The 27,476-nt window shown below is 56.1% G+C and overlaps 1 protein-coding gene across 1 annotated transcript in view; it reads right to left on the reverse strand.

Annotated features, from left to right (window-relative positions):
• Window positions 1-26,742, reverse strand: part of MPPED1 (metallophosphoesterase domain containing 1) — a 77,656-nt gene extending 50,914 nt beyond the window's left edge. The window contains exons 1-3 of the mRNA XM_058568190.1: window positions 26,590-26,742; window positions 14,309-14,619; window positions 5,813-5,994 (exon numbers count right to left, since the gene is read on the reverse strand). Of these exons, the coding sequence (XP_058424173.1) occupies window positions 5,813-5,994; window positions 14,309-14,532 (406 nt within the window). The 5' untranslated portion in view covers window positions 14,533-14,619; window positions 26,590-26,742. The remainder of the gene's footprint in view (window positions 1-5,812; window positions 5,995-14,308; window positions 14,620-26,589) is intronic.
• Window positions 26,743-27,476: the final 734 nt, after the last annotated feature.

Here is a 27,476-nt window from a genome sequence, read left to right on the forward strand (position 1 = left end):
GAGATGGAGAAGGGGGAGCTGGGAGAGGGAGGTGAGGAAGACTCCAAGTCAGATGGGGCAGCATCCAGTCAGGTGGAGAGGCCAGGAGAGAAGGGCCGAGAAGAGCCCGCCCACGGCCTCTGGGCACTACAGAAGCCAGTGCAGGGGCCTGAGGCTGCAGGAGCCTGGGGATGGGAGGGAGGGCTGCCGAGGCTGCTGGCTGCTCCTGGCCAGGGAGTAGCGAGACCAGCCTGGCACCTGCCAGTCAGAGAGAGTGAGCTTCCTGGCGTCTTGCCAATCCCAGCTCATGAGCCGCCAGTTCTCAGGGGCCGGGCCGTCACTCAGAGCAGGAGGCAGAATTCAGCCACGTGTTCCTCTTGGGGAAGATGTGAGTGGTGCCAAAGCCTCGGGTCAGCTGCTGCCTCTGCAGCCGGCATCCTGGGAGGTGGGTGCTGCTGGGCACCCAGCCTCTCCTCCTGCCCTCAGCACCCTGGCCTCCAACGGGGAGCCCACACGCCCACCTGGAATACCTGGCCTCCTTGGTCGGGTCCAGATCACCTGCTGGCCTCAGCTCCTCGCTTCATCCTTGAGACCCCAACTCCGCCTCCGCCTCCGCGTCTTCGCAGACCCTCCCCGGGTCCTGTATTGCAGCAGCCATGGCTCACACTCACTAGCCTGCCTCACGGCCCTGCCCTCCTCGAAGCCCCCCTTACTGCTGTCCCACCGTCAGCAATCGGTCCTGCCCCAATCAACCAGCTCACACACATCATGGAGCCCCTCACCCCGGTCCACCCCGAGTCCACAGCCTCTGTCCAGGCCTCCCCCGGGCCGAGCGCTGGCTGGCACTGGGGATGAGGCTCGACCCTGCCCTCCAGGGGCTGATGGTCTAGCTGGGGGGACAGGGAGACATGAGGACACAGATAATCCCCTGCCACGAGGGAGGGCCACCACCAAGGCCTGAGCAGGGAGCTCTGGGTGCAGAGGGAGGAGGGACCGATGCTGCCAGCAGGCCAGCGGAGGCTCTACCAGAGGCGACATGCGAGGGGTGGGTAGCACTCTCCCGGGGGGAGGAGAAAGAGCGTTCCCAGACCGAGCATGAGCCAAAACCCAGAGTAGGGAATGGGTTCTAGAATGATGAGTGGAGTTGGCCAGTGTGGCGGAAGGAAATGGAGGCTGACGCTGAGGTTGGTTGATTGGTCTATTTGTTTGGTGGGGAGGGCGGGTAGCACGCAGGCGGGCTCAGATCAGGGAGAGGCAGGGTTTTCACAATAACAGTGGCCGCTTCCTGAGGGCTTCTCCTTGTGCCCCAAACGTGCTAAGCACCATATGGGAACATTATTCTTCAATCCTCCCTGAAACCCTACACAATTCTCCCCATTTTACAGATGAGGCACAGAGAGGTCGAGTGACTAAGCTAACATCACAAGCAAATAAGAGGCCGAAGCAGGGGTGAAGACAGGTCTGCCTGACCTCCAGGTGGGAGTTCTTAACCTCCCTGCTGTCCCACCTCCCTGCACAGACACAACTTCTTGAACCAGCCAGTCTGGGGGCTCCATGCTGCCCGTCGATCATCATGTCATTAGCTGTGGAGCAGCAAGGAGCTTCCAGCACATTCTTTTCCATTTTCAGCAAGTTTCCCTTTTCCTTTCACTCTTTATAGCTTGGAAAGCCCATCTGTAACAATGTTTTAGCTGCTCACTGGGACATTTACAAATCAAGCTGCATTTCTATCTCATGAATAAATTTGGGATATTAATGGCCAGTGGGAAAGAAGGTCTGCTCAGAGGGGCCCTGTCACCCCCAGCCCAGCCCCTTCAATGAACGCAGACCCAGAAAGCAGCCTAACACGGACACCACTCACAGCCACGCAGAGCAGTGCACCCACAGCAAATTAGTCAGCGTGATCCTAGCCACACGAGTCCCCAGGTAGGTGCCTAATCTCGTCTTACAAAGAGGGCCTTTATTAATTTTTTAAATCTCCTCTTGTCTGTCTGGAGGTGGCCACTGGAATATGATTTTAAATGCTTTCCATGAGATCAATGGATGGGGAAGGAGCTGGCTGTGAATTTCAAATCTGTAACTTTCTCAACCGGGAGGAGGAGGGGCGGGGCCCCACTGGCCTGGGGAGGGAGCTCAGGGAGACCTTCTGAGGGGCTCGGTGACGCCAGGACTGACCTGAGGCCAGTGCTGCCCCACCCTCATCCCGGAACACACTGTGCACCAGACACCAGAGAGGCCAACATCTCTTTAAAAACGAGATTTTAGTGTTGCCTTTATTTGATGCTAACAGAATAACACACGCTCCCTGTAGAAAATCAGGGGAAAAAAGGAGAGAGAACCATAAAGAAGAAAATAAAAATTCCCCAAGACCCCACCACCCAGATATCAATTCTAGAACCTTCCGGAGCCTCTGCCCTCACTGGCCTCCACACTTCCACTCTAACTCTGCAATCCAGGCCTTCGAACACCCTTTTAAAGGCCACTCCCCTCCACAAACCCCGAAGCTCACATCAGACTTAGATTCAACCCCAAAGTCCCGGCCCTGGCCCAGGGGCCTGTGTGAACCGGTGCCAGCCCACATCCCCCAACCCTCCTGCTCCACACTTCCCTTCCTCCCTGTTCCCGGCTCAGGGCCTCTGCAGCCACCGTGCCCTCTGCCTGGAACGTGCCTCCTGCATCTGCCTCACTCTCACCCTCATGCCTCGCGCAAGGTCACCTCCTCAGGGAGGCCTTCCATGACCACCTAGCTAAATGGGCTCTCAGTCACCATCACGTCCCCTGGGCCAGTGCTCTGTAGACACTTGTCACTCTAATGGTTCTCTGCTTCTGCGTGTGTCTGTCAACCCACTGTCCCTCACTCTCCACCGTCACCCGGTGCCTGGGACACGCTAGACACACAGTGAGCTGTCAGTGAGGTACCCTGAACGGATGAATGAATATTTCCTTCCACTCTTCTGTGTGTGTATGTGTGTGTGTGTGTGTGTGTGTGTGTGTGTGTGTGTGTGTGTGTACATGTGTGAGCCCTGATCTGGCAACCAGTTCATGGCGACAACAATAACATCCACTCAGTACTTTACAGTTTACAAAACTTGATCATTTCCATCATCCCAGGAGAGCCTCAACACTACCTCTGGAGGTGGGCAGAGCACAGGGAGCCTGACCACTCCATCTAAAATGAGGCCACAGAGGCTCAGAGAGTCACATGGTTGCCGCAGTCACCTGGGTAGGAAGCAGACCCAGGATGTCTGGCCTCGAATGGCACAATCCACACCTTTCCTTTGAACCAGAGAAGTTTTACCATGAGAAGAGCGAGAGAGGAGACGCTGAGAGCTTGGCTCCGGAGTCCGGCTGCCTGGGTGTGAATCCCAGCTCTGCCACTTACTAGCTGTGTGACCCTGGGCAAGTCACTTCACTTCTCTGGGCCTCGGTTTTCTCCTCTGTAAAATGGGGAGGACAACAGCTCCTGCCTCATTCTGTTGTGAGGAGGAATAAATTATCTATAACACACACAAGGGCACAGAACAGCACCCGGCTCGTATCAACGTTCAATGAACACTAGCTCTCTGTAGAAACACCTCCATCCAGACGCACCGACCGTCTCTGTGGAGCACCCAGCCTGTCTCTCTGCCATGACCCCGCGTGCCCGGGGACCTGAGCCGCCAGCCCTCAGAGGCGAGCCTCACCGTGCAGAAGCCAGTGCACACGGACCTCCCCACGCTGCTCCTGTTGACGCTCTCACTCTCATGCGCACCCCTCGCGCTGCAGCAAGGACAGAGCGGCTCCTCGTGCTTCACTGTGAAGCCCCACCCCCCCAGCTTGAGTGACAAGCACTGCCATCTGCAAACACTTGGAGGCCGCCAAGGGGAGAGGCCCGGGGGAAGGAACCTTTTGTGAAAGGAAGACCCCTTTGTAAGTTCACACTTCCCACCCACAATAACCCGGGCACATAAATGAATCCAACTCCTCGTGCAAATTGTGCAGCAGGCCTCCTGATTCCCCAGCACACGGCCTGACTTCCGGGCAGAGGCCAGCAGAGAGATCTTCCTAAAGCGCCCATCTCACCGTGCTGGCCCTGCCAGCCCCTGGTGTCCCCTTTCCTTCATTGTCACAGTCAGGCCCCAACCCTCTTTCCAGGCCTGTCACCCTCACATCCTCCAAACCCCTTCCTCCGCCACAACACATCATGACTTCTCTCAAATGTCCAGCAGCATGTTGTGGCCTCAGCTGCCCCTCGGCCTCAAACTCCCGATCCAGAGACAAGGCCCAGCCAAAGCCAGCATCTCCCAGAGGCCTCATGCTGCCTAGGAGGAGGCCGTGGTCAGTCCCCGTGCTGAGCGCCCACGGCACTCGGCACCCACCCCCACTGCGTGCGAAAGCGTCTGGTCACTCGTTCACGCCACACCGAGGGGAGCACGGTGTGGGCCAGGGGCTAGACCAGAACAGTCCCACCCTCCAGAACCTCAGTGTGGGGGCCCAACTCCTCTTCAATCAAACAGGGATCTGAACAGCACCCACCCCAAACAACTGTTCCCAAAACTCAAGCAGGCAGTGGCAGTAAGGAGCCCGCCACCCTGGGCCTGGCACACAGCAGGTTCCTGGCCAACAGCCACTCCTCTCATCAGCCTTGGACACAGATTCTTGGCTCAGCCAGTGGTGCCTCACATCTTTTGAGCCCCACAGCAGGGGGCACAAGAAGCCAGCCTCAGCAAGGGTCCCCTCCTAGGAGGCAGCCCAGACCCAGGCAAGGTGAGAAGCCTGGAGCAGGCCCGGCCGCAGGAGCCCACTCCCACCCCAGCCTTCACGTGTTTCAGCCCTAAGGGGGCCCTCGATTAGAATTTCCCGTTTAAAAAATCAACATTGAAAGCTCCGAGCCTGCCAAGCGGAGGGGAAGGCCTTGCTTGTAAATATTTGTCTCGACTGGCAAAGCCAGGCCTCTCGCTCGCTGTAGCTACCACCTCGCTCCTGGTCCTCTGCTCACGCAGCTCCCAGCCAACTGCACAGCAGGACGTCCCTGGGGAGGTGGGGACGTCTGGCGGCCGCCTGGGGCTGCACACGGAGGTGGGCCGGGCTGGCCTCACACCCACACCTCCGAGAAGGCAGGCCAGTGCGCAGGGCTGCCTAGGGGCCATCCACCTGTCGTCCCCCCCCCCCCCCCCCCCCCGCCCCGGGCCCTGGCAGAGAAAATTCCCTGTGAGGTTTCTCTGGATTCCAAGCAAGCGGCTTTTCCCAGGGGGCACACCAGGTTTATGTCTTTCTTATTTTGGAAGAAAGCAAAAAGCCAAGACAAAACCCTGGAGGCGTGCTTGCAAATCATCGCCCACTGGCGTGCATCACGTGGGACGGCGCTCCGCTGCCTGCGCCAATAGCGGCCCACAGGAGAAGCCCACATCTGGTCCCCCAGGCCCCGGCTGGGGGCCATGGAGGCCCGGAGGGTCCCTCACTAGGGAAGCCGTCTCGATGGCAGCGGGTAGCTGAGCCAGTATATACCTGGCATCAGGGTTCCTGGAGAGTTATTCATTCATTTGCCCCTTCAGCCACTCACTCATTCATTCATTCATTCATTCATTCATCAATTATTTATCAAGCCCCTGGGGGCTGGACACGCAAGTAGACAAAAAGGGGCCTCCCAGGCCAAAACATCCCACAAACAAATGGAAAGTCACTGCCGAGACAAGGGCCGGGGTAGGAGACGTCCACGAGCAACGGGAGAGGGAGATGGGCATGACCCAGTCCCGGAGGTCAGGGAGGCTCCCCAGGGGAGGGAGAAAGGCAGACAGAGGCCGGGAGGGGACCGGGCAGAGCAAGGGGAGGCCACCTCCTGCCCAGCACCTACCAAGCCACTCGTTGAACTTTTTCACCTCGCTCGGGAGCCCCAGCTCTGTGAAGTCCCCGGCGTGGATGAGCACGTCGCCGTAGGGCATCTGGATGGGGTCCGTCCTTGAGTGGGTGTCAGACACACAGACGAAGCGGGTGTAGCCAGGTGGCTTGGGGGCGTCATGAGGCACCGGGTCCACCCTGCAGGGAACGAAGACACTGTGGTCACGGGGCCGTGAGGCTGCATGGCATGCGTCTCCAGCACCCCGATCACATCAACCCCAACTGGCACCCAGTGCCCAGCCCTCCCCTCGGGCCCACCCGGCGCTGAGTCCTGACTCTCCCGCTCACTAGCTCGGCAAAACTGTTTCTCCCCTGAGCCTCAGTTTCCCCTCTGTAACACGGGAACCTCGGAGGTTTGTTGTGAGGTTAAAAGAGGTCATGGGTGGGAAGGACTGGTGGTTGGAGCCTGGCACTCACCAGCAGCTCGTACAATTACTACAACTAACCTGCTATTTGCCTAACAGCGCCTCTCAACTCTTTGTCATCCCCCTAACGGGCCTTTTTAGATGTTTTTTCCCCACTCGCCCCCTCCCACGAAATTTTAACACCACAGATATGCTGTATATCTGTTCATTTACGGTATGTGTATCTGTGCTTTATAACAAGATGAGTACCTTTTCTCATCCCCCAAAAAATCAGTTTTCACCCTCTTGGGGGTGCTATCGGCCCCATTGAGAATGCATGGACTAAAGGTCGAGGTCCAGTGGAAAGAACTCACTCCCCAGAGCTGTGCAGAGTATCCGAGGAGAGCCACGTGTGAAATAAAGGCACTGGAGACCAGCGGCAATTTTTCAAAACTAGAAGATGGTCTGATCACATATAAAATAAGGATTGTCCAGGGTTGTGTAAGAAAACGGTCCTGGAATCAGAAGACCAGGCTTCCAATCCCAGCTCTGTGCTTGTCACTCATGTGTGACCTTAAGCAAACGCTTGGCCTTGGTTTGCCCATCTGTGAAATGGAGCTCCCTCACTAGGCAAAAGTACTTAGCAAATCAAAAAGAGCTGCAGAAACGTAAGTGCTCGTTCCCCGGGGGCCATCATGGCCCTCTCGTTTCACAGAGGAGGACACTGAGCAAGCAGCCCCGGGGTCCCAGGGAATAAATGCAGGCTGCGGGAGAGGGACCCAGCTCCCTGCTCCCCGCACAGGGCTCTCCCCACCACACTCGCCTCTGCAGTCGAATGATTTTGCCAGGCTCAAAACTCTTAAAAACAACGCAATGACATTTCAATGAGCAGCTCTCTCCAAATGAGTCTGCCGCTCGAGGAGTTGTGTTTAAATCTAATTATGCGGCAAACCAAACGCAGTACCATATCAGTTACATAAATACCTTTAAAGACATCTTTCTAATTATCCTTTTTTTTTTTTTCAGACAATATACTTCGAAGAAATTTAATTAACACCTCACGAGAGACGTGGGTTCGGCATGCTAATGTGCGGGGAGCACGAGCACCCTCAATCCGCCACCGTCGGAGGCGCCACGCCAGCCTCTCCCCGTGACGGTGCCGCAATGGGAGGGGCACGCGCTGGCCCCTTCTGGGGTTCTTAAGCCCAGTTAGAATCCTAGCAGGTCAGAGCTGGGCGGGACCGGGGAGGAGAAGAAAATTCCCTGAGTGAGTCCGATGATGACCAATAGGAAGGCACTGGGAGTTCTTCTACCTCCCTCCTCATTCATTCATTCATTCATTCAACACAGCACATTCTAACCAGTTACTGTGCTCCAGCCCTGGGCTCAGTGCTGGGGCCACAGGGATGAACCAGGCCTGATCCCAGGCCAGGAGACCCCAGACTGATGGTGGAGACAGCCCTGGCCAGGGAGTGACAATAAAGCCACCAGCTTTGCTGGGGCAGCAGAGGGTTGGGGGCCAGAGAAGGCCCTCACCCGGCCTGAGGAGCCCTGAAGTTTCCAGGAGGAGGTGGTGCCTACACTGGTCTAGAAGCTAAAATCTCCCTCCCAGTAACTCCCGCCATCCTCTGTCCTCTGGGTGCCCCCAGCATACGACAGACAGGCTTGCAGGGAGCCAGCCTGTGAATCCACCTCACACCCTGCCCACCCCCAACACAGCTGATTGGACCAAGGGCAGCCAATCACTATGGGGCTATTCGCCCAGCACAGGAATACGAGCGAACCCACCAGATTCATTCATTCATTCGTTTATTCATTCACACACACACTGAGGTTGAGCATGCCACAAGGTGACAGAGACCAAATCAAAGAGACAAAAAGAAAGGAGAGACAGGGAGTGAAATGCCACCTCCAGAGCTGCCTCTGGTCCTAACAATCTCTCCCCCGCCATCAGCCAGCCAAGAGCAGTGCGGATTCCCAGGGCTCTGGTCGGGCTGGGCCTGCTGCTGGAGCCCAAGCTCTTTAATTAACTCTGTTCGTACTTCCCTCCACCCCGAGGCTCCTGAGCTCAGTGAGGACGCAAACCTAATAATCCTCAGAGAGAAAACTAAAGACTCATTTCCCTGCACTGTCCTCTGGCTGTCTGACTGTAACAAATGCTCTACCTTGAAGAAATAACAACAGTAATGACACCGATGATCCCCATGGATTGAGGGCTCATTATGTGCTAAGCACTCCACATGTTCACTCTCTTCCCTCACAATGACCAGCAGGATACTGCGGGTACGCCCATTTTACAGATGAGGAAACTGAAGCTCAGGAAAGGCTGACTTGCCCAGGATCTCAGCTATGGAAGCCAGTGGAGCTGAAATTTGAAGCTGGTTTTTGGTTCCAGAACTCACGCCAGGCTGGACTATTTCCAGGCCAGACTATTTCCAGGCCCTAGTTCATTTCATTCAGTCACTCTGTGGACAAATGCTGATTAAGTGCCTTCTACATGTCAGGCACCTGCTGGGCGCAAGGGATATAGCCGTTGACAGGACACCCACAGAGGCCACCTCATGAGGCTCCCAGAAACCCAGCCTGTGTTTGTAAGTGAGGAAAAGAACAAGAAGAGTCAAGATATGGAGAAAGAGAGCATACAAGAGGGTAGGAGGGCTTGACAGCATTATTTGGCCCCTAGATCCAGCTGTGCCTGAAGCTGGCACCAAACCTGGACTTCCTAGCTAATTATGTGAGCCAGTAAACCCTCTTTTACCCCTAAGAGAATTTAAATTGGGTTTCTGAGACCAGTAATGGAAAAACACCTGAGTCACAGCAGCCCTGCAGAGTAAGTGACTGAGGCCCGGAAAAGCTAGTCCCACGTCCAAGGCCCCAGCTAGTAAGTTAAAGAGTAGATTTGAACCTGGGTCTTCACAACAGGAATTTGGGCATCTAACCTCAACAGCTTCTGTAACAAGAAACAACAAAGCAATAACTGGGTTACTTTCCAGTGACGTTCTGCAGGGACCAGAGAGAAGAAGGCTGCGGCTCTCTCCCTGAGACCTGACACCGTCACCGCCTCTCCCCAGCATAACACGGGGTCTTCCCACGGGAATCACGGTGCAGAATAGAGACGGCGGCCTCCGGCGCCCAGACCTCAGCTGGCACCCCGGCTCAGTGACCTGCTCGCTGTGCCCTGGACCCCCCAGCTGGCCCCCAGGCCAGCTCTGTGCGGTGGGGACGACCCATCTCTCTCAGAGATGTTGTGAGAACTCAATCACTTTCACAGCTCGGAACCCCCGATGTGAGTTCTCCTGCCGCCCCTTTTCCAGGCCCTGACCCCTTCTCGGGTGTCTCTCTGCCATGCGCCCCTGGCTCCCTAGAAGAGCAGCTCCTGGCGCCAAAGACTCCCAGGCACCAGAAGCAGAGGCCATCCTCCCGTTATCTCTCCTTCTAAGCAAACGCGGAGCTCTGAAGGCCCAGGGGGGTCAGAAGACTCACTCCTCCAGGGAGGTTCTAACAACACGTCCACCCACATGACTAGGCATCAGCCATGGTGTTTTAGAACAAGAGGGACCACTAGGCCCTTCCTCTCATTTTACAAGTGGGGAAACTGAGGCCCAGGGGAGGGGCAGTGACTGGTTGGCTCAGTGTCACACAACTGCCCAGCGCTCTTTCCACGAAGCACTGGTTCCACGGTGGCCCCCACCACGCTGCCCTCCTGTGTCCCCGCGCCTGCCCTTCCTTCCCACCTCTCAGCCTGTGCTTGTGCTGGTTGTCCTAGCCCAGGGGTCCTAGCCCCCAGGAGGCCCTCCCTGATCCCCTCACTCTTCCTGGGCCATGCTCCCTGCCTCGCCCTAGCTCCCTGTTCTTTCTTCTTCCTGTCCATCCACTGTGCTAGGCTCGAGGGACCAGCCCGTGCTGGTACAGGGGAGACTCTATGTATAACCACAGGCTGAAGCACGAGCCACGAAGGGGGAGGCTCTGAGCACATACAGTGTGGGCAGGGGGCCAAGGGAGGGGGAGAGACCTGGTCTGGGAGGAGTCAGGGAAGGCTTCCGGAAGAAGTGACGCCTGGATGAGATATGAGGAATGAGTCGGTGTTAACAGGGCAAAGAGTAGGGGAGACAGAGGGAACAGAATGTGCAAAGGCCTGAGGCAGGAGGAAGAATGGAATGTTCAAGGTTTAGTCCTCTCCTCCTGCCTTGCCCCTCGCCCCCTCCCCAGGCTCAAGGCTGACCCTCACCGTCTCCTGGAGGCCTCTCAGGGCACAGACGGGCTGGGGGCCGCAGGGTCCCTTCTGAAGCCTTCTCCTCGTCTAGAGAGGGGATCAGCGCACCCACCTGGCAGGCCGAAGGGCCAGGAGGCACCAAGGGGCTTCTGCAGGCCTGGCACACAGCAGTGCCCCCCAATCTGCTACATTCCCCAAGGACCCCGCATAGCCTGACGGGCTTGGAGGGTCTTGAAGGGGATGATTCATGTCTCCACCAACAGGACTCCTTTTAGGGCCAGAGAGAAGCGACGCCAGGCCTGGCGCCAACCCCTGACGCACCTACAGGGCAGACCCCCAGGGTGACCCTGTCCCTCACACACTACACTTGCCTCTTCGCTGACCACCAGGCCACACGTCCGCCGGCCCACCCAGGACGGAAGGGCTGGTGCCTGGGGGGGCTCTCCCCAGGCCACTGCAGGGTTTCTTGGCCCCCAGAGCGAGGGGTCTTCGGTCTCAGGGCCCAAAACCCGGAGGCCCAGATCCAGAGATTCCTTACTCGGGCAAAGGCAGCCTCGTTACGGCCCGGGCCTCTGGGGCAGCTGCACGAATCACAGGGCTCAAGCGGAGGCCACATGAGGCCTGTCGCTGTTGTTATTAGATATAAAGTGTGGGTTTCTGAAATAGGGCCCGCTCGCTCCCTCAGCCCAGAGACGAAGCCCGGGCAGCGGTAAATCACCAGCGGGAAGCGGCATCCATCCTCCGTCCCTCCCTCGTGGAGACTTGCCATGGAAACCCGCACAGCCACCTCGCACATGCTTCCACGCGCTCGCCCCCTGCAGTCTGAAAGAAGCGGGGTGGGAGGCAGCAGAACCCCCTCACCAAGTCCCTGGCTTCACCGAGCTTTGTGCAAAGTTGTGTTTCAAAGCCGAGGTGGCCCGAGCAGGCAGTGAGGGAGCACTGGACGAGGAGTCCAGACCCAGGGCTCAGCGCATGCTCTGCCCCGGGCCCTGCCCAGACCCGCAGCCGCCTCCCAGCCCTGCTGCCAAAGGAAGCCCGGAACCCTGGCTTCAGGAGGAGGCAGCGCAGAGCAGGCCAGGAGGGATGGGAGTGGGGCAGGCCCCTGTGAATCTGCTCTGCCTGCTCTAGCTGAGCAACCACAGTAAGTCATTAAGCCTTTTCTCCATAGCGCTTATCGCTACCAGACTCACATGCTATTACACGCTCTTATGACATGCGTGCTGTCCGCCACACCACTGGCACGTCAGCTCCGCATGGGCAGGAGTCTGTCTTGATCACCGCTGGGCACCTAGCTCAGCCCGGCAAGCACTAACGATACTGAACATTTGTGACCCGGCCCCACGCTATGTGGACTTACCTACTTAATCCTCAGTATTGCTATAAGCAGCATTTTATAGATGGGGAAACTGAGGCACCAAGAGCCACCCCACAAGTAAGTGGCAGAGCCAGGATTCAAAGCCAGGCAGTCTAGCTCAGAGCCTGTTCCTAACTAACCAGCCTGCCACACAGCTGCTCACAAACATCCTGATGAATAAATGAATGAACGAACCAGTGACCCACAGGTGCTCGTGGGTTAAGTGGAAGAATCATCCCTCCCTCATCTGCTCAGTCACTGCCCCTCCTCAGGACAAGGCCTGGCCTGCGCAGCCCCTGCATAGGGCTCCTCCACCCAGCTGGGCATTTCTGCGGTTCTCAGACACCCCCTTTTCCCAGCCCTCTCCCAACTTGCTGCCCCCCACTCATCCTTCTCTGGGTCTCAAGCTAGAAGTCATCTCCTCCGGAGGGCCCTTCCCCAGCCCCTTGGCCCTCCTCTCTCCTGACTTCCTGTTGCCCTAGCTCTGTTCTGAGACACTGCAGATGAGAGCTCTACCAGGTACCACACGGCATTCTCTACGGTGCCCGGGGACCCCTCGAAATGGGCATGCACGCGGGCACAGACACACACATACCCACCTGCTCTGCCTGTGGGCCCGGTGCTCTCCCCCGTTCCCGCTGGGGCAGGAGTCCAGCCGGGTATCCAGGGACCTCAGACACGGTCACCTCCACCCCGGGAGGACTAACCCCATCAACAGAAGAAAAAAACCTAGCCCCGGGAAGGCCTCCCTCCCTGCGGCAGCCCCGCCAGGCCTCAAGGTCCTGGAGACTAAGGAATAGCATGCCTGAGGGCCACAGCCTTCCGTCCTGCCCAAGGCCACCAATCTGGCTCCAGAATGAAAATCAGAGGCAATTTCCCAAAGAGAAATCTACCGAAAAATAAAGTAGGCAGCTACTGACAAAGCCAGCCCTGCAGCCCCCACGGAAACGAGCATTTTCCAGAGCAGGCACTGCAGGGAAGAGGGTGTTCCCAGTCCTGGAGCCCACCCCCAGGCCTGGTGCCGCCTGCCTTCTGGGGCTCTTTCTCCCGTGAATCATCTCTCTGGACCCACCCTTTACAACAGAGCACAGCTCCTGAGGGAAATACACTGTAATGAGAGGCCGAACCTGCCCGCCCCACCTCCAGGCCCGGGTTTGGAAACCCCCACGGCTCCTGCTCTACAGACCACGTGCCGGATCCTCTGTTCTCCCAGAAGGGACAGCCGCTAGAACCCACGTTACCACTGCTCCCTGGAGATGGTGCTCAGGGCCCTAGAGGAAGCCAGGGCCTGTGCCCTCACAGGGGCTCTGACCCAGCCTGGTGGTTAGGAGGGCCCCCACAGGACCCCATGGCACCGGAGTGTCCCCCATCACAGCTCTGACCTCCCTGTGCTATCACTGGGGAATTGTCGGTCTCCGCCATCCTCAGGGGCTCATCAGTGACCCAAGCCCAGCACCGGGGCCGAGAGAAGGTTCAACGAGGAAGCAGACAAACGTCTGAACTCTCAAGTGGACACGTATGCATCCTCTGACATCACAGCTCAAGGATGTGGGGCCTGGAGAGAGCCCTGGACCGGAGGCGGGCAGCCCGCGTCCCAGTCCACTCTGGCACTGACCAGCTGTTTGTACTTGAGGAGGTCACCTACCTGTCCAGGCCTCTGTTTCCTCACCTGGTAAGTCCTGCAGTGCAGGGCTGATGGGAGGGGCGGGGATAGAGGAGGAGGAGGGTCTTCTAGGAACGCAGGGAGCCGCCCGGGGCAGGGCCAGGAATTGATCCACCTCCACTCTGGACCGCTCGCACGTCTCCAGACCCCAGGAAAAATCCAGGGAGAGGAAAAGTCCCCCCCTGGGCACAGGGGGTCCCGAGTCTGTGCTCTCACCACAGCCTCACTGCTGGGGCATCCTTGGTATTTTCCATCCACCCCATGGGGTGGGCAGAACTCCCCAGTCCTTTTGGAAAGCATCTCTGCTTTCTCAACAGAAGCACGGGATTCTGGACAAAACAGAGGGGCGGAGGGAAGGGAACACAGCCAGCCCAAGACCAGGTCCTACCCTGCCACGGGGCCTGCAGCAAGTCCCCTCCCCTGTCTGGGCCTCGGTCTCCCCAGCTGCACAAGGAGGAATGTGAGTTAGAAGACCAGGGGTCACCAACCCAAATGCCAAGAGGAGGCAGCTGGGACTCAGCCCCCCGATGCTGCCACGAGAACGTGTGGGCCTGGGGTTGCCAGCCCTTTTGGTTTTGTAAAGCAAAGCCAGAAGTCTGGATTTTTATGTGCAATCGCCTCATTTTTAAATATTTGTAAAACGTGCCTCTGGCCAAATGAAACAGGACTCCGGGCCAGAATCGGCCCACAGGCCATCACCCTGCAACTTCTCACACGTCCCTCCCAACTCGGTGATCCTGGGATTCCAGAATTGTTTCAGCCCACAAGCATGAAACGGTGGGGCCCGGAAGCCAGGAGGCACCCCGGGTCCGTGAGCCCACCCGGGGCAGCCATCACGGCCAGCGCCCCACCGGTCCCACCCAGAGCCGCCCACTTACATCTGCACGTGCGGAGGCTGGAAGCGGCCCTGGTTGATGTTGTAGAAGGTGAAGGCCTGGGTGGGGTTGGAGCTGTACTCGTCCACCTCGATGATGAGCCGGCTGTGCTGGTGCCTCCGGGCAGCCATCACGTGGGACTGGGAGAACGCCATGCCCAGGCCGCAGGGCAGGAGGGCCAGGGCCTCTGCCTTCAGGACGCCGGGGTCCCACCTAGCGCGCCACATGGACGTCCGCTGGCCGCCCGGGCATCTCCCGCCGCCGCCGCCACCGCTGCCACCGCCGCCCGGCCCCGCGCCAGACCTGGAAACAGACTGAGGAGACAGAGCAGAACCGTGCGACAGTTAATCTGTTTGGGATTTGCTTTATTTAATGTCAGATGAAGATTTAGAAAGAGAGAGAGGGCGGGGGGAGAGGAAAAAAACACAGTGGTACAGCTCAGAAACTCATTACAAATCTTTCCAACTCAGCAGTTTGATGAATATACTTTGGTAAAATGAAAAGGGAAGAGGAGGGAGAGACCCAAAAAAAACCCCACCAGGCCGTGGACGGATGCGTGCCTGGTCTGACGTGTTTAAATACTTCTGGTGTTTTTTTTTCCTTCGACAAAATCCTGCAGAGCCCACAGGGGGACCGGGAGATGGGGCGAGACAACGGTCGATGTTCTGCAAACAGGTAAGTTTTACTTTTCGGAATTGGGGAAGAGGAAGGATTGGCCTCCAACCCCAGCCCTCCCCACAGACCCCCACACACCCCACTCCCACACGGCCCCACACCCACACCCCTGCAAGCCCGAGCAGGTGGAGACGGCACGGGCACAAATTCCTTCCTCAACATCAATTTCGCCTAAAGACATCTTTTAGCAATGCCCGGAGAAGGGATTTTCCCAGACAGACTGCCATACACCAACCAGCTCAGGGGGTGGCTGTGGGGGGTGGTAGGAGGGTAAGGAATCTACTTTAAACAAAAAAACCTTCCCCAATGCCTTATAAGGATCTCAGGAATTCTGATGTTCCCAATCAAACATTGAATCCTCTTAGAATCGCAGCTTGCAAATGTTATAATTTTTTTTTAATTTCTTTCACTGGAAAGTGTGGTTTGCGTTTGTTTACCGGATGAAAAGGTCCCTTTGACTGATTCCAATTCGGCTGTGCGGAATCCTGGAAACGTGGGCCCTGGAAAAGACCGACACGCACACACGGGACACGGCAGCCCACGCCTCCTTACTAGGACCACCTATTTTTCTCGTTCTTTTCCATAATTATTTTTTTAACTGTGTAAATAGGAAATGCCTTGAAGATTCGTTTTGGTTTGGTTTGGTTTGGTTTTTGGTCATTAAGACCCTCCACGATTCCATTTGCACTGCATTTAACCAAGGAGAAAATAACATAATTTAAACTATTCCTGACAGTCATACCCCAGCCACGTTAAACGAAGAAAAATCCCCTCTGCTTTGCGCATGGAAGAAGGATCGACACAGTCAGAAAACAAATTAGATTAGGAAAATGACAAAAATTAGAGACTGGAGAACATTTTAATTATGTGCAAAGGAGAAATGGATTATTAATTTTTTAAAAATCTAGACAATCATGCTCACACAAGGTGCAGTAAATAGCAATATCCTTCTCCTCCCCCACCCCCACCCCACAAAAAAAAATCCTGATTCACAACACATAGCCCTCCTCTCCCTGGGGGAGACAAGGAACAAAAATCTGCTTTTTCCCCCAGCACGAATGCTCCTGTTCCTTGTCCTGCTAGGCTCTCCAAGTGGATACAGCAGATACAGCATGCTAGGCCTCTGAGGCGAGTGAGGCAGGCTGGCCTGGGGGCCCATGCCCGTGCTGTCTGTAACCCTGGGAGAGGGCTCAGGCAGCAGACGCCAAGATCCAGGGCTCCAACAGCCCAGAACTGGGGGGGTTTGAGCCCCAGTGTTGCGGACTTGCTGTGTGACCTTACGCCAACTTCCTAACCTCTCTGAGCTTCAGCCTCCTCTTCCAGACAATGAGTTTGATAGCAGTAACACCAATTCCCAGGGCAGCTGTGCAGGTTAAATGCATGGGAATCCTAAGCACAGAGCCTGGCAGGTACCAAGTGTCAGCTAATATTCGCTGTTACCATCAACATCACTATTCAGTTCCATTTGATACCTGTGTATCGACGGCCTGCTGTGAGCAGGTACTGCCCAGGGACTGGGGCATCTGTCTGTCCAGTGTGAGCAAAGGGGGCAGCTCCAGGAGCCCTGGAGAACCTGAATTTTCTCTAATGAAGCTGACCACATCACACCCTTGCTTGAAATCCTTGCTGTGGCTCCTCTGATGAGGACCCATGGCCGGTGGGCCCTGCCCACACTCCAGCCACACAGGCCCGTGGCCGGCAGGCGCTAGCAGGGGAGGCCTCCAGCTAACGGGTGCTGTGTACTTGTTCCGAGCCACCGATTCAAACACACAATTTACAAGGGTTTTCCTCGTTGAGGCTCACCACCTCCCTATGAGACAGGTGTCCTATCCTCTCAGACCACAGACGAGCAAGGTGCCTCATGGAGAAGAGGAGTCTCTCGCCCAGCCTAGCACAGAGAGCGGGTGGCGCTGAGAGCTAGACGCAGGCAGCCTGGCTCCAGGGTTCCGCCTCCCTCCTCCTGGACCACTTTGTCCTCCTCTCTGGCTGGCTAAAGCCGACTCACCCTTCACCCCTCAGCAAAGCCAGTATTTCCTCAGAGAGGCCTTCATCGGGATCCTCGTTCCAGGGTCCCAGGAAGAGCTTGGCTGTCCCCTGGAGGCACTGCCTGGGTCTGCCTCACTCATCCAGGTGCGTCAGTCAGCTCTAGCCCCCACCAGCTCTGCGACCCTGAGCAAGTGGCTTAACCTGCCAGAGGCACTGTTTCCTCATCCACAAAATGGAGAGAAAAATAGGACCTACCTCATACAGTGGTGAAGATTAAATGAGGTGATGTGCATAAACTGCTTATCACAGACCCCAGCACACGGTAAGTGTTCAATAAATGTTAGCTACTATCATATCACCCCACGGCCTATCATAGATACTTCATGAATACAGAATTAGTGAATGTATGGACGGAGGGATGGATGGAGGGATGCAGGGAGGGATGGAGGGAGGGATGGGGGGACAGAGGGATAGGGGAATAGACGGAGAGACAGAGAGATGGAGGGAGGGAGGAAGGGAGGGAAGGAGGGAGGGAAGGATGGATGGAGGGAGGGACAGAGTACGTGTCTTGCCAGTCTCCTTCCCTAGTGCCCAGCACAGGCCTGGCAGAGGGTGGGTATCAAGAGGACTCAGCTACAGTTTGCAGAGTCATCGCCCCTCTCCCCCTCACCCACTCCACAACCCTGCAAGGAGGCTGGCCAGGCCAGGCACAGGCCTTGTGAAAGAGGGTCCCAGGGGCCTCCACCCACCCCTCCCCCGAGAAGCGGGCGCCTGCCTGCCCTGCGGTCAGCCGCAGTGGAGGGAGAGCCGCTCTGCACCAGGGGACTCAGCCAGAAGAGGCAGCGGCAAGGCTTCCCGGGAGGCGCTGGCAGTGAAACGCTGCATTTCACATAAAGGGGGTTTGCAACGGGCCCTGCTCGGAGAAATCAGGAAACTGGGAACGCAGAGCCTTCTTTTAATACCCATTTAATATTTATGGAGCCGCAGCAGCGTCAGCCGCCGTGCAGAGAACGCAGCCGATCCACGGGGGGGGGGCAGCGATTCCCAAACAAACAGCTTTTAGCTGGGAAGCGTTTACACCTGGTCCACAAAACAACACAGCACACAGGCAACGCAGTGGGCGTGCTGGAACCTGCTGGGACCCGTGTAGGGAGACAGCCTGGGCTTCCGTCCTGGCTCTCCGTCCAGCGGAGTGACCTTGAGCAAGTCCCACATCCTGGCCGGGCCACAGGTGCCTCCTCTGTGCCAGCAGGCGGGAAGGAAATGGAACTACAAAGAGGAGGGTGGAATGAATCGATTAATGCATTTCCTTATTCCACAAATATTTACCACAGCCCCACACGCCGTCACTGTTCTACGTGCCAGAAAGAACAGTGAAAAAGTAAATAGGTCACTGCCCTCAAGGAGCTGGGGGGGAACGAAGTAAATACATAAGTAAATAGAAAGATACTTTCAGATAATAATATGTGCCTGGAAGAAGACAGAACAGGGTGATGGAATAATGAGCAATGGGGGAGAGGAGGATGGTCACTTTAAACTGAGTGATCAAGAAAGGGCTGTCGGAAGAGCTGACATCACCTCAAATGTGAATGCTGAGAGGCGGCCAGCCACACCCAGACCCCAGGAAAGATAACCAAGGCCAAGGCAATAGCAAGTACAAAGGCCCTGGGGCAGAGGTAGCATCAAAGAGCAAACTCGCACTTTAATCACTTTAATTGTTATCGTGGTTGGCCACTGGTGCGCTTCTGCAATGCAGGAGAGCCTGAGAAGAGGTCAGAGGAAGCGGGGTTCAAATTCGGTTTCCGGTGCTCCTTAGCTGTGGGGCCCTGGGGAAGTCACTTAACCTCTCTACACTTCTGTTTCCTCATTGGTACCACGGCGGGGTAACAAAGGGGATGAAGTGAGGCCTGCCCCTCCATAAAGCCCAGTCAGCCCAGACGGGGAAGGTTGAAAAATTTTTGTTGAAAGACTATTTTTCAGGGCTCGCTCTTCAAAAGTCTTACGCTTTCACAAGGTGGTTTCTCCTTCCATTTTCCCTTGAAAGGCTTTTATTTGTTGGTCCTCAGGCGCCCTGAGTCGAGTCAGGCCAGGGCTCTTGAAGAGGAGCGTGGACACTGGTTGAGGCACCAAGCAGCATGCAGCTATTGGGGACCGACTGCCCGGAAAGCTCACATCTAGGAGAGAGGCCAGCTCCAGGCCCGTCTCTCTGACCGCCCCCACACCCTTGTCTGGCCTCCCCTCGCTGCATCGCCAAGGCCATGCACCCTACCAGCCCCCAGAACGAATGCCCTAAAATGCACTTCTGACCAAGCCATTCGCTCCCACATGCTGAATCTCATCAGGAGCATCCTGCTGCCCTGGGGTAAAGCCCCCTCCCTTAGATCAGCTCAGGAGGCCACACCTGGCCCTCAGCCTCCTCTCACCACTCAGGCCAAGCTCATCACTCTGGGTTTCCCTGGCACATGGGGAATCCTGCCTCTGAGGCTTCACACATGCTGTTCCTCTGCCTGGCATGCTCTGGCACCACCCCCTCTGTGCACGCACACCTGTTTCCCCACTCAGGGACACCTCCCCTGACCTCCCCAGGCTGTGTCAGCCACCACCTCCACCCACACCCCAGGTGTTTTCTCTCTCCAAAGCTCCCAACAGAGAGTCCCGTCCTGTCTGAGCTGAATGAGCAGCAGAGAATAAACAATACATGAATGAACGAATGAGGGAGAGAAACTGCACAGCCCTCGAGTCTCACAGCCCAGATTCAAAGCGCTTTAACCTCCTCGGATCTCGAGTTTTTCAGCTGTAAACATGTGGATGCTAAAACCTCCGTCCAAGGGCCCCTGGGAGGATGACAGGACACGGGAGCTGCAGAAGCACCTGGGCACCTGGCCGCGGGCCCAGCACACAGCAGGTGCTCACTAAATGCCTCTTCCACTGCACTTAGAAAGTTCCGATGAAGCAGAGATTTTCAGATAACCAAGGGCCCCTCCTCCCCTGCCCAGAAGCCGGGGCTCCTGGCCCCATCCCTCTACCCCGTGACCCAGTGAGTCAGCAGTTCCTCCGTTTCCCAGGGTGCTGTGATTGGACACATCAGTACACCTGCCCCTGACTCGTTTTTCTGGGCAAACTCTTCACCACCCCGTCATCCGGGGCACTGCGGAGCACTGGTCAGCCTCAAACACCCACCGTCCCCGCTCCGGGGCAGACCCTGTTCTAGGGCCCAGATGTGGAAATGACCCTCGAAGGGCTCGGGGCCCAGCGGGAGCAGCCAGACAGATGACCAGAGCAGCTCAGACCCATTATGAGGAGGTCCAGGGGAGGGGGTCTCTGAGAAGGAGAAGCCTCCACCAAACTATGAGGCCAGCCAACACGTGCCGAAGGCCCAGAAGGAGCGACTGAGAAGGGCCTTGGCTGACAGGGAGCATCTTAACAGCAGGTGGATTTTCACAAAGGAGACACTTGAGTCGTTCCAGGAGCCCAAATACGTCCACCAGATACACGAGGGAAATCCAGGGGCGTCCGCACTGCCAGGGGTGCCGATCTGCCGACCACAGGTAGATTTCCTTTGCCAGGCGGCATGAGGCACCCACTTCCACCCGACACAGGCTCCTCAAAACCAAGGTAGGCCCAGGGCAGTCCCGGTTCACACCTGTTGTCTTTGTAACCAGCATCCACTCTGGCTCTCAAAAGTGTCCCCGTTTCAATAGTTGAAAATATCATAAAGGGTAAAGGTCATCATAATCAAAGCCAAACCAGGGCTGTCGGGGCAGCCACCCCAAAAGGCACCCATCTTTCTCCTCCTGTCACTGGCATGTTTGTGGCCATAACTGTGAGGCTAGGACAATGTTGTGTCGTCCTGAGTCTGAAACTCAGCTGACCATCACTGACTGTCTGTTAAACAGGAGAAGCCCCAGAGAACCACCTGCCCCCACAGCCTCCTCACAGCAGCGCTCTGACCACCGGACACAGAGCTCTCCCCGGGGCTCCAGCCACATCTTCGCTCTGACTCCTCCTCCCCTCCTGCAACCTCAAGTGGGGGCAGCCGGCAGCCCCAGCGCCTCCAATGGGTCAGGCAGCATGCAGGCGATTGTCCCTGGCCGATCACCCAGCGCGAAGCTGAGAGAAAGCCAGCCCAGGGGAAGGCACCGCTCACGGAGGCTTTTGTTGAGAACTTAGTTGCAATGTGGCAAAATGTCACCGAAAAACCACGCTAACCCCTCCTCCGTAGCCCCCCTAAGCAAAATGCAGGAGATGTAATATTCAACAGAAAAGTACCAAGGTGTGGGGGTTTGGGAATAATTCTTTTACAAGCCATGCTTCCCCACGTGCTCGAAAATCACTTTTAAATTGTATTTTTTTTCCTTGTTCTGCTCATGCCGGAAAATATGCAATTGATTAGTCAACAGTTGAAAATGTCATAAAGGGTAAAAAAATAAACAGAGAACTCAAAGAAAAGGAAAAAGAACAAATAGTCCAATGGGAAAAAAAATCAGACCCAATCCCACCACGTCCCTAAAATGACAGCCCGCATGTGTGACCTCCTTCTTCTTCAACTGTGAATTTCCAAGGAAAGGAAGACTGGCCTGCGCTGGTCTTAGCATCCAAGTGGAATGAGCTGGTGAGGTAAGTCGATGAAGGAATCCACAAATATTGTGAAAATCAGACCATATTCCTTGAAAAAGGATCGACCACGAGTGACTTTAAAGCATTTACCACTTAAAAACCTTTTAGCTGGGCCCATTTTGAATTATGACTACATGATTTTAAATTACACTTTCTAATTCCTCGCCGCCCACCCCCCCGGCAGCCGCGGCTGCTTCATTTTCCAATTATGTACTTTTATTTCAGAATGATGAAGAGTGCTACTTACTGGATCGTGTCCTGTCTGCCACAAATAGCTGCTCACTTATTCCTTTAATTTTAGATATGAATGCAGTCGGTTTGCCCGGCTGGTCTTCAAATTCTGAATAGTCTCCACTCCCACAGCACCCAACGAGGCCCGAGACGCAAAGAAACTCGCAAGCTCGGGCTGAGAAATATGTTTGTAAACCAGCGCTCCGCTCCATAAATTATTATAATTCTTGGTGCTTTCTATATCCATCTAGCAGATCAGCAATCACATAAATAATAGTGAATGGACTGATTTTTCTTCTGCAAAGTGCTATGTCCTAGTTTTCGAAATCAAGCACTCAGATTCACGTATCTGTAGAGTCGAATTGGGGAGCTGCTCAGATCGGTTTCAAACATGCACGCAGACATACCCACACACAAAAGGAAATACGAGGTAAATGTGTAAAAATCACCCTTCTGCGTCCCCTTCCCACATATACGTCAAGTCACACTCAGCCTTCATGGGGATTTGGGACACACATGATTGGGTAGGGGGGACGCACACAAGAGGGTCTTGGCAGCACAGCATTCAAATACAATTTGCAAAGAAAGTGAACATGGATTTACAGTTCTCGTGGAAATCTATTAAACAGATGTCACTGAAGCATAATCAAATCGGCACTATGGTAATTCTACACTTAAGTCTGAGACTGGGGTTTTGCCATTTTTATGATCAGTTTAAGTGTATTTTTTGTGATCATGCGGGAATTTGCAATTAAGGATTAAACCTCAAAAGTATGATCAATTAACTAATGTCTCTGAATGACAAACTTATACAAGCAAAACTCCTCTCTCCACCCCCCCCGCCCCACCTGCTTTGTGCAGGGAGCCTGGGGTGGGGGAGGGAACGCCTGCCTTTTCCATGAACACTGCAACGCAGAAGCGCTTCCTTGTGACAGGGAAAGGCAGCGTGCGCGGAAGGACTCACTTCTCAGGTAGCCAGTGCAATATATTTTGCAGCCTTGCAGGCTGCGGTACTGTCAGGAAATGCAAAAGGATGAAATGAAGGGGTAACAACGGGTGTGCTGGAAATTGGAAGCCGGCATCCTTTTCTCCTTAAAGTGATGAAATTAGCATGGGCGATGCCAAGAGTCTTTTCCTGTGCATCAACGCTGGGCCTCAAATCCGTCTTGGAGGAGGGGATGGAAATGGGAAGACGTGCAATAGTAGCAAACTTTCAGGCGTGGACTGGGATGGTGGAGAGAGGGACCCTACCCAATCCCTGGCTCTGAACTCACCCTGTATCACACTCAACCAGAGGCAGACTTTTTTTTTTTAATTGTAGCTGCTTCTATTTAGGATGTATGACCAGGCTGTGACACCCAGCTGGCCAAGTTCACATCCAAGAAAACCCCAAAGAGTAATTCACAGAAAGCCCTGGAAAGACCCAAGAACATCTCAAGTCACTATCTGAGTTCAAAATTAAAACATATAATCCTAATCTGTTAAGGGTTTTTTTTTTTTTTCCCCCATGAGATTGGGCTGCCTTCATCAGCCATAGATATTTTAAATGGAAATAGAACATAACTAAATTGTGTCTCGTTAGGGCAAAAAAAAAGCCAAAACAAAGTAAAACATTTGCTTTGGCAGCAGAATGGCCAGGTCACCAGGGAGAGCCACAGTGAATCAAATTAACCGAGGAACTATTTATACCTTCCCTCCAACACCAACCCCAAAAAAGGGGCCTCTCTTTTTCACTTTCCCTTGGGGTGGCTTCTGCTTTTTACATTTTCTTCACTTCCTCAGACCCAAGTCAAACAATTTCAGCGGCAGTCTGGAGAGAATGCTGGCTGGTGGTCTCGTTCCGTGGGGACGTCCACTCCCCAGGAACCCGGGAATTGCTTTCAGAGTGACCCAGAGTCATCTAAATGCCTCTTGCTGTTTGAAACATTCCCTTCACCCCCTCTCCTCACTGCCCCCCAAGTGTTTGGCACATCTGACCCTAGAGGGCGAGACATTTGGCCAGAAGGAAGATCTCTCAAGCAGCCTCTCTCTCATCTGAGATGCCATTAACTGTGATCTGTTGGTACAGAGTGAGCCTCAGAACCCAGCCCAGGCCCCTGCATCTGGGGAGCCCCTTCCCCTAGGGTCCCTCACTCCAGAGGTGCGGGCAGACAAAGGTACCAACCACAGAATGGAGAGATCTCAGGGAGAAGAAGAATGGAGAGGGGGGGACGCTTTAAAAGACCCTTTTTCTGTTCCCGGTGAGGGAGGGGCGATGGGAGAGACATGTCACATTGTCACATTAAAGATTTTGACAGACACTTCAGGGATAACGCAGAAATTCCACCCTCAACAGCAGCTCGCCGTAACTTGAAAGGCATTAACTAACCTCCACTAATTGCATGTTTTTCTGTGCATGATATTTACTTGTTAAAAGTCTTTGCCTGGCCAATTCATTTCCTCTGCCCTGCTATTCACAATCAGTTCACAGGCCTGAAATTGAAAAAATGAAATCATTTTGATAGATTAAAAGATGATTGCACTTTGGGAGGGTTTTCTGTTTTCCACTCATCCGGAACCCGCACCCAGAATGCTGATTTTTCTCCTTGAGTGCTACCCTTCAGGGAAATCCTGCTACCATCCTTAATTCCTCAGACAAGTACAGAGAGATGTGTCCTGGATTAGGTGAGTACACGAGGGGCCATCGCTGCCTGCAGGGGAATGCAGCAAGTTCAAGGAAAACAAATGAACTTAAATTACTTTCATTGGATGAAAATTTAATACTCTCACGGGTGGATTGGGAAATTTCTAAAAAGCAGGCTTTTCTTGAATGGTTATTCTACATGTTGGTCTATGCATTACTGACACAGTTTGGGCAGAAAGACCTCAAAGCCTCAGTTTTTTTACCTAAACTTAGACCTGTTCTGTCTTTCCACAAACACAGCCCACGGGGCATCGGCAGGGGTGTGTGTACAGGATTCTAAGTGCACACACAGCAGTTACATCCGAGACACGGCATCGTGCAGGCAGGCTACCCACATCGACAGTACGGGGATCTACTTCACTCCAGGTCTTCTGAAATTCCCGGGGCGGAGAAACAAATAGGAAGGCAGTTGAACCCCTTCCGAATACACAATTAAACCTCTGCCACTGGATTATTGCCTTTTGACTAGGCATCAGCCAATTAATGTACCTCCACCGAGTGAGCACTCAAATAGATGTAACCATTTCGCAGAAACCCATCTTGAGAAAAAAAAGATTTTACAAGTGTTGTAGGGCTGCCACTCGGAAAGCCAATTTGCAGGGAGCTGGCATCGTGAAGCACGGTTTATTATGCATGGCTCCCACACAGTGGTCCCCTATACACTGTGCCCGGATCCAGAATGCCTCCCGATCACCACCGGCTGGCTCTAAAGTCCCTGTGTGCTCCCTACCGCCAGAAGCCTGCCTCAGCCCAGCCAAATCCACCACTCCCTTCCCAAATGGCCGCCCAGTGCCATGGACCAAGGCCTGGCTTCCAACTTGGATGTGGCAGTCAGCTGGTGGCCTCTCCGACATCCCCCAAAGCATTTTAGCTGAGGAGACAAATTATTCACGAAGTTGGTTTAATTTTTTTTTTCTTATTTTTTTTGCAAAGACCAGTCAGGGTATTGACAGTAGGGGTGTCTGCCTGAGCCCCCCAGCGTGGTTGATCCCTGCTAACAAGTCTGCACCACCATTGAAGTCCTGCGAGCCAGCTCAACCATTCACCAGCGGGCCCACTTTTGTTCCCTGGTTTAATTTCATAATTATTTGCCACTTAACAAGCTCTCCTCCGGGCTGTTCAATAGGGGCCTTGGAAATGGGGAGGGGGAGGCAACCAAGCTCCTGGAGAACTGGGAAAGGTTCGGATCCAGCACTGGGGGAGAGACATCCCAGAAAGGTGGCCGGGCAGACCTGGGGGCCAGTTCCAGGGTGGGGCCTCCCAGCCCAAGTGGAGAGGAGATAGCAGGGGATGCAGGAGGGTGGGTGTAGGACCCCAAGCCTCGGCCCGCCGCAGACTCCTCAACATGTGAGCTCTCAGACTGACCCTCCTCCGTCTCCACCCGGGGCCTGGGAGACTGTGCGTGAATTCACTCTCCTATAGCAAGTCCCAGAATAAACACACAGGAGACGGGACTGCTCCCTAACCTGGGCATTCTATGAAATATCGCCTGTGAGGGCTGGGACCCGCCTGGTTAGTCACGGAATCCCCTGCGCCCGGCACACAGCAGACAGTAATAAATATGTGTGGAATGAGTGAGTGGATAGATGGATGGACGGATGGATGAAGTTTCCAGCAATGCCTAGCAAAAGTGGCCACTAGACCAGCATTAATCCCCCCCTCCCCTGCCTCCAAGTACCAGAAGGGCTCCGCTGCGCACAGTAGGCTCTCAACGACCACGGGCTGCTATTGTTATCACCATCATCATCACTCGCACCCGACCAGTTCGCTTCTCCCACCACCTACTCCGCCAGCAGCCAGCAGCGACTGGCGAGCTGGGGAAAAGTTTCGTTGACCCCTCGGCCCCAGTCAGAGTCCAGCGCCCGACCGAGTCCCCGGCGGCGCCCGCTCGGCGGGCAGGGCAGCGGGGGTGCCCGGCCGGGGAGCAAGCACCGGGCAAAGGCAGCCAAAGTAACTTTGCGGGCGCCCCTGCGCGGCGCCGCGGGCGTCACCCCGCGCCTGGAGAGGGTCCCGGCCGCGCCCCGGCCATTCCGGCGCCCACGCCCCGCGCCCGCCGCGCCCCGGCCAGCTCCCCGCCCGCCCCCGGCCCTACCTGGCCCCGGGCTCCTCTTCGGCGGCCGCGGCGGCCGCGAGCAGCTGCGCGCACGGAGGGAGGCAGGGGCCCGGCTCCGCGGAGGGAGGCGCGCAGGGGCGGGGGCTCCTCCGGCGGCGGCCGCCTCGCCGCGCGTCCGAGGCAGCAAGTGGGAGCCAGACTCCTCCTTCGGGGGGCGGGGGGCTCCCCGGCGCCCCCTCCTTCGCCCGCCCGCCGCGCGGCTCCGAGCCTCAACAGCTCCCCCTCCCGCCGCCGCCCTCCTCCCTCCCTCCTCCCACCCCGCCTCCCCCCGCCCCGGCGCCGGGAGGGGCGCGCTCGCGCCCTCGGGCCCGGGCCCAGCGCGGCCACCCGCCGGGGCCCCCGCCAGGCCGGCCAGGCCTCGGCCCTCGGCCCCCGCCCGGGCCCGGCGCCCGCATCCCGCCGCCCAGGGGTGGGGAGCGGGGCAGGCGGCCCGGACGGGGGCAGGAGGAGCGCGGCCCGCGCTGCGGAAAAGGGCAGGCGGCCGGCCCGCCGCGCCCCGCGCCCCGCGCCGGCCCGCCCCCAAAACCCCAGGCCTGGCCGCGCGCGGGGTGGGCGGGGAGCGGGGCGGGGGCGCTCTCACCTCCGGATCCGCGGCCGCCGCAGCGGGCACCGCGTGCAGGAGCGCGCGGCTCCTTCCGGGGCGCCGTGGCCCCCGCCCCCGGCCCGGACCCCCTCCCCGGGCGGCGAGGGCACCCTGCTCTGGAACCCTCCCGCTGGGGGTCTGAGAGTACCCCCTCCGCCCCCCTTTTGGGAAGACCCCAGCTCCTAGGCTGAATAGGCCTGGGTCCCCTTCCTGTGCCCCCATCCTTTCCCCTGGGGGTCCCAGGTCCCCAGTCCCTGGGTGCACTGGGTGGCCGGCTGGGGCC

Source organism: Diceros bicornis, chromosome 25, assembly GCF_020826845.1.
Source record: "Diceros bicornis minor isolate mBicDic1 chromosome 25, mDicBic1.mat.cur, whole genome shotgun sequence".
Classification (NCBI taxonomy): domain Eukaryota; kingdom Metazoa; phylum Chordata; class Mammalia; order Perissodactyla; family Rhinocerotidae; genus Diceros; species Diceros bicornis.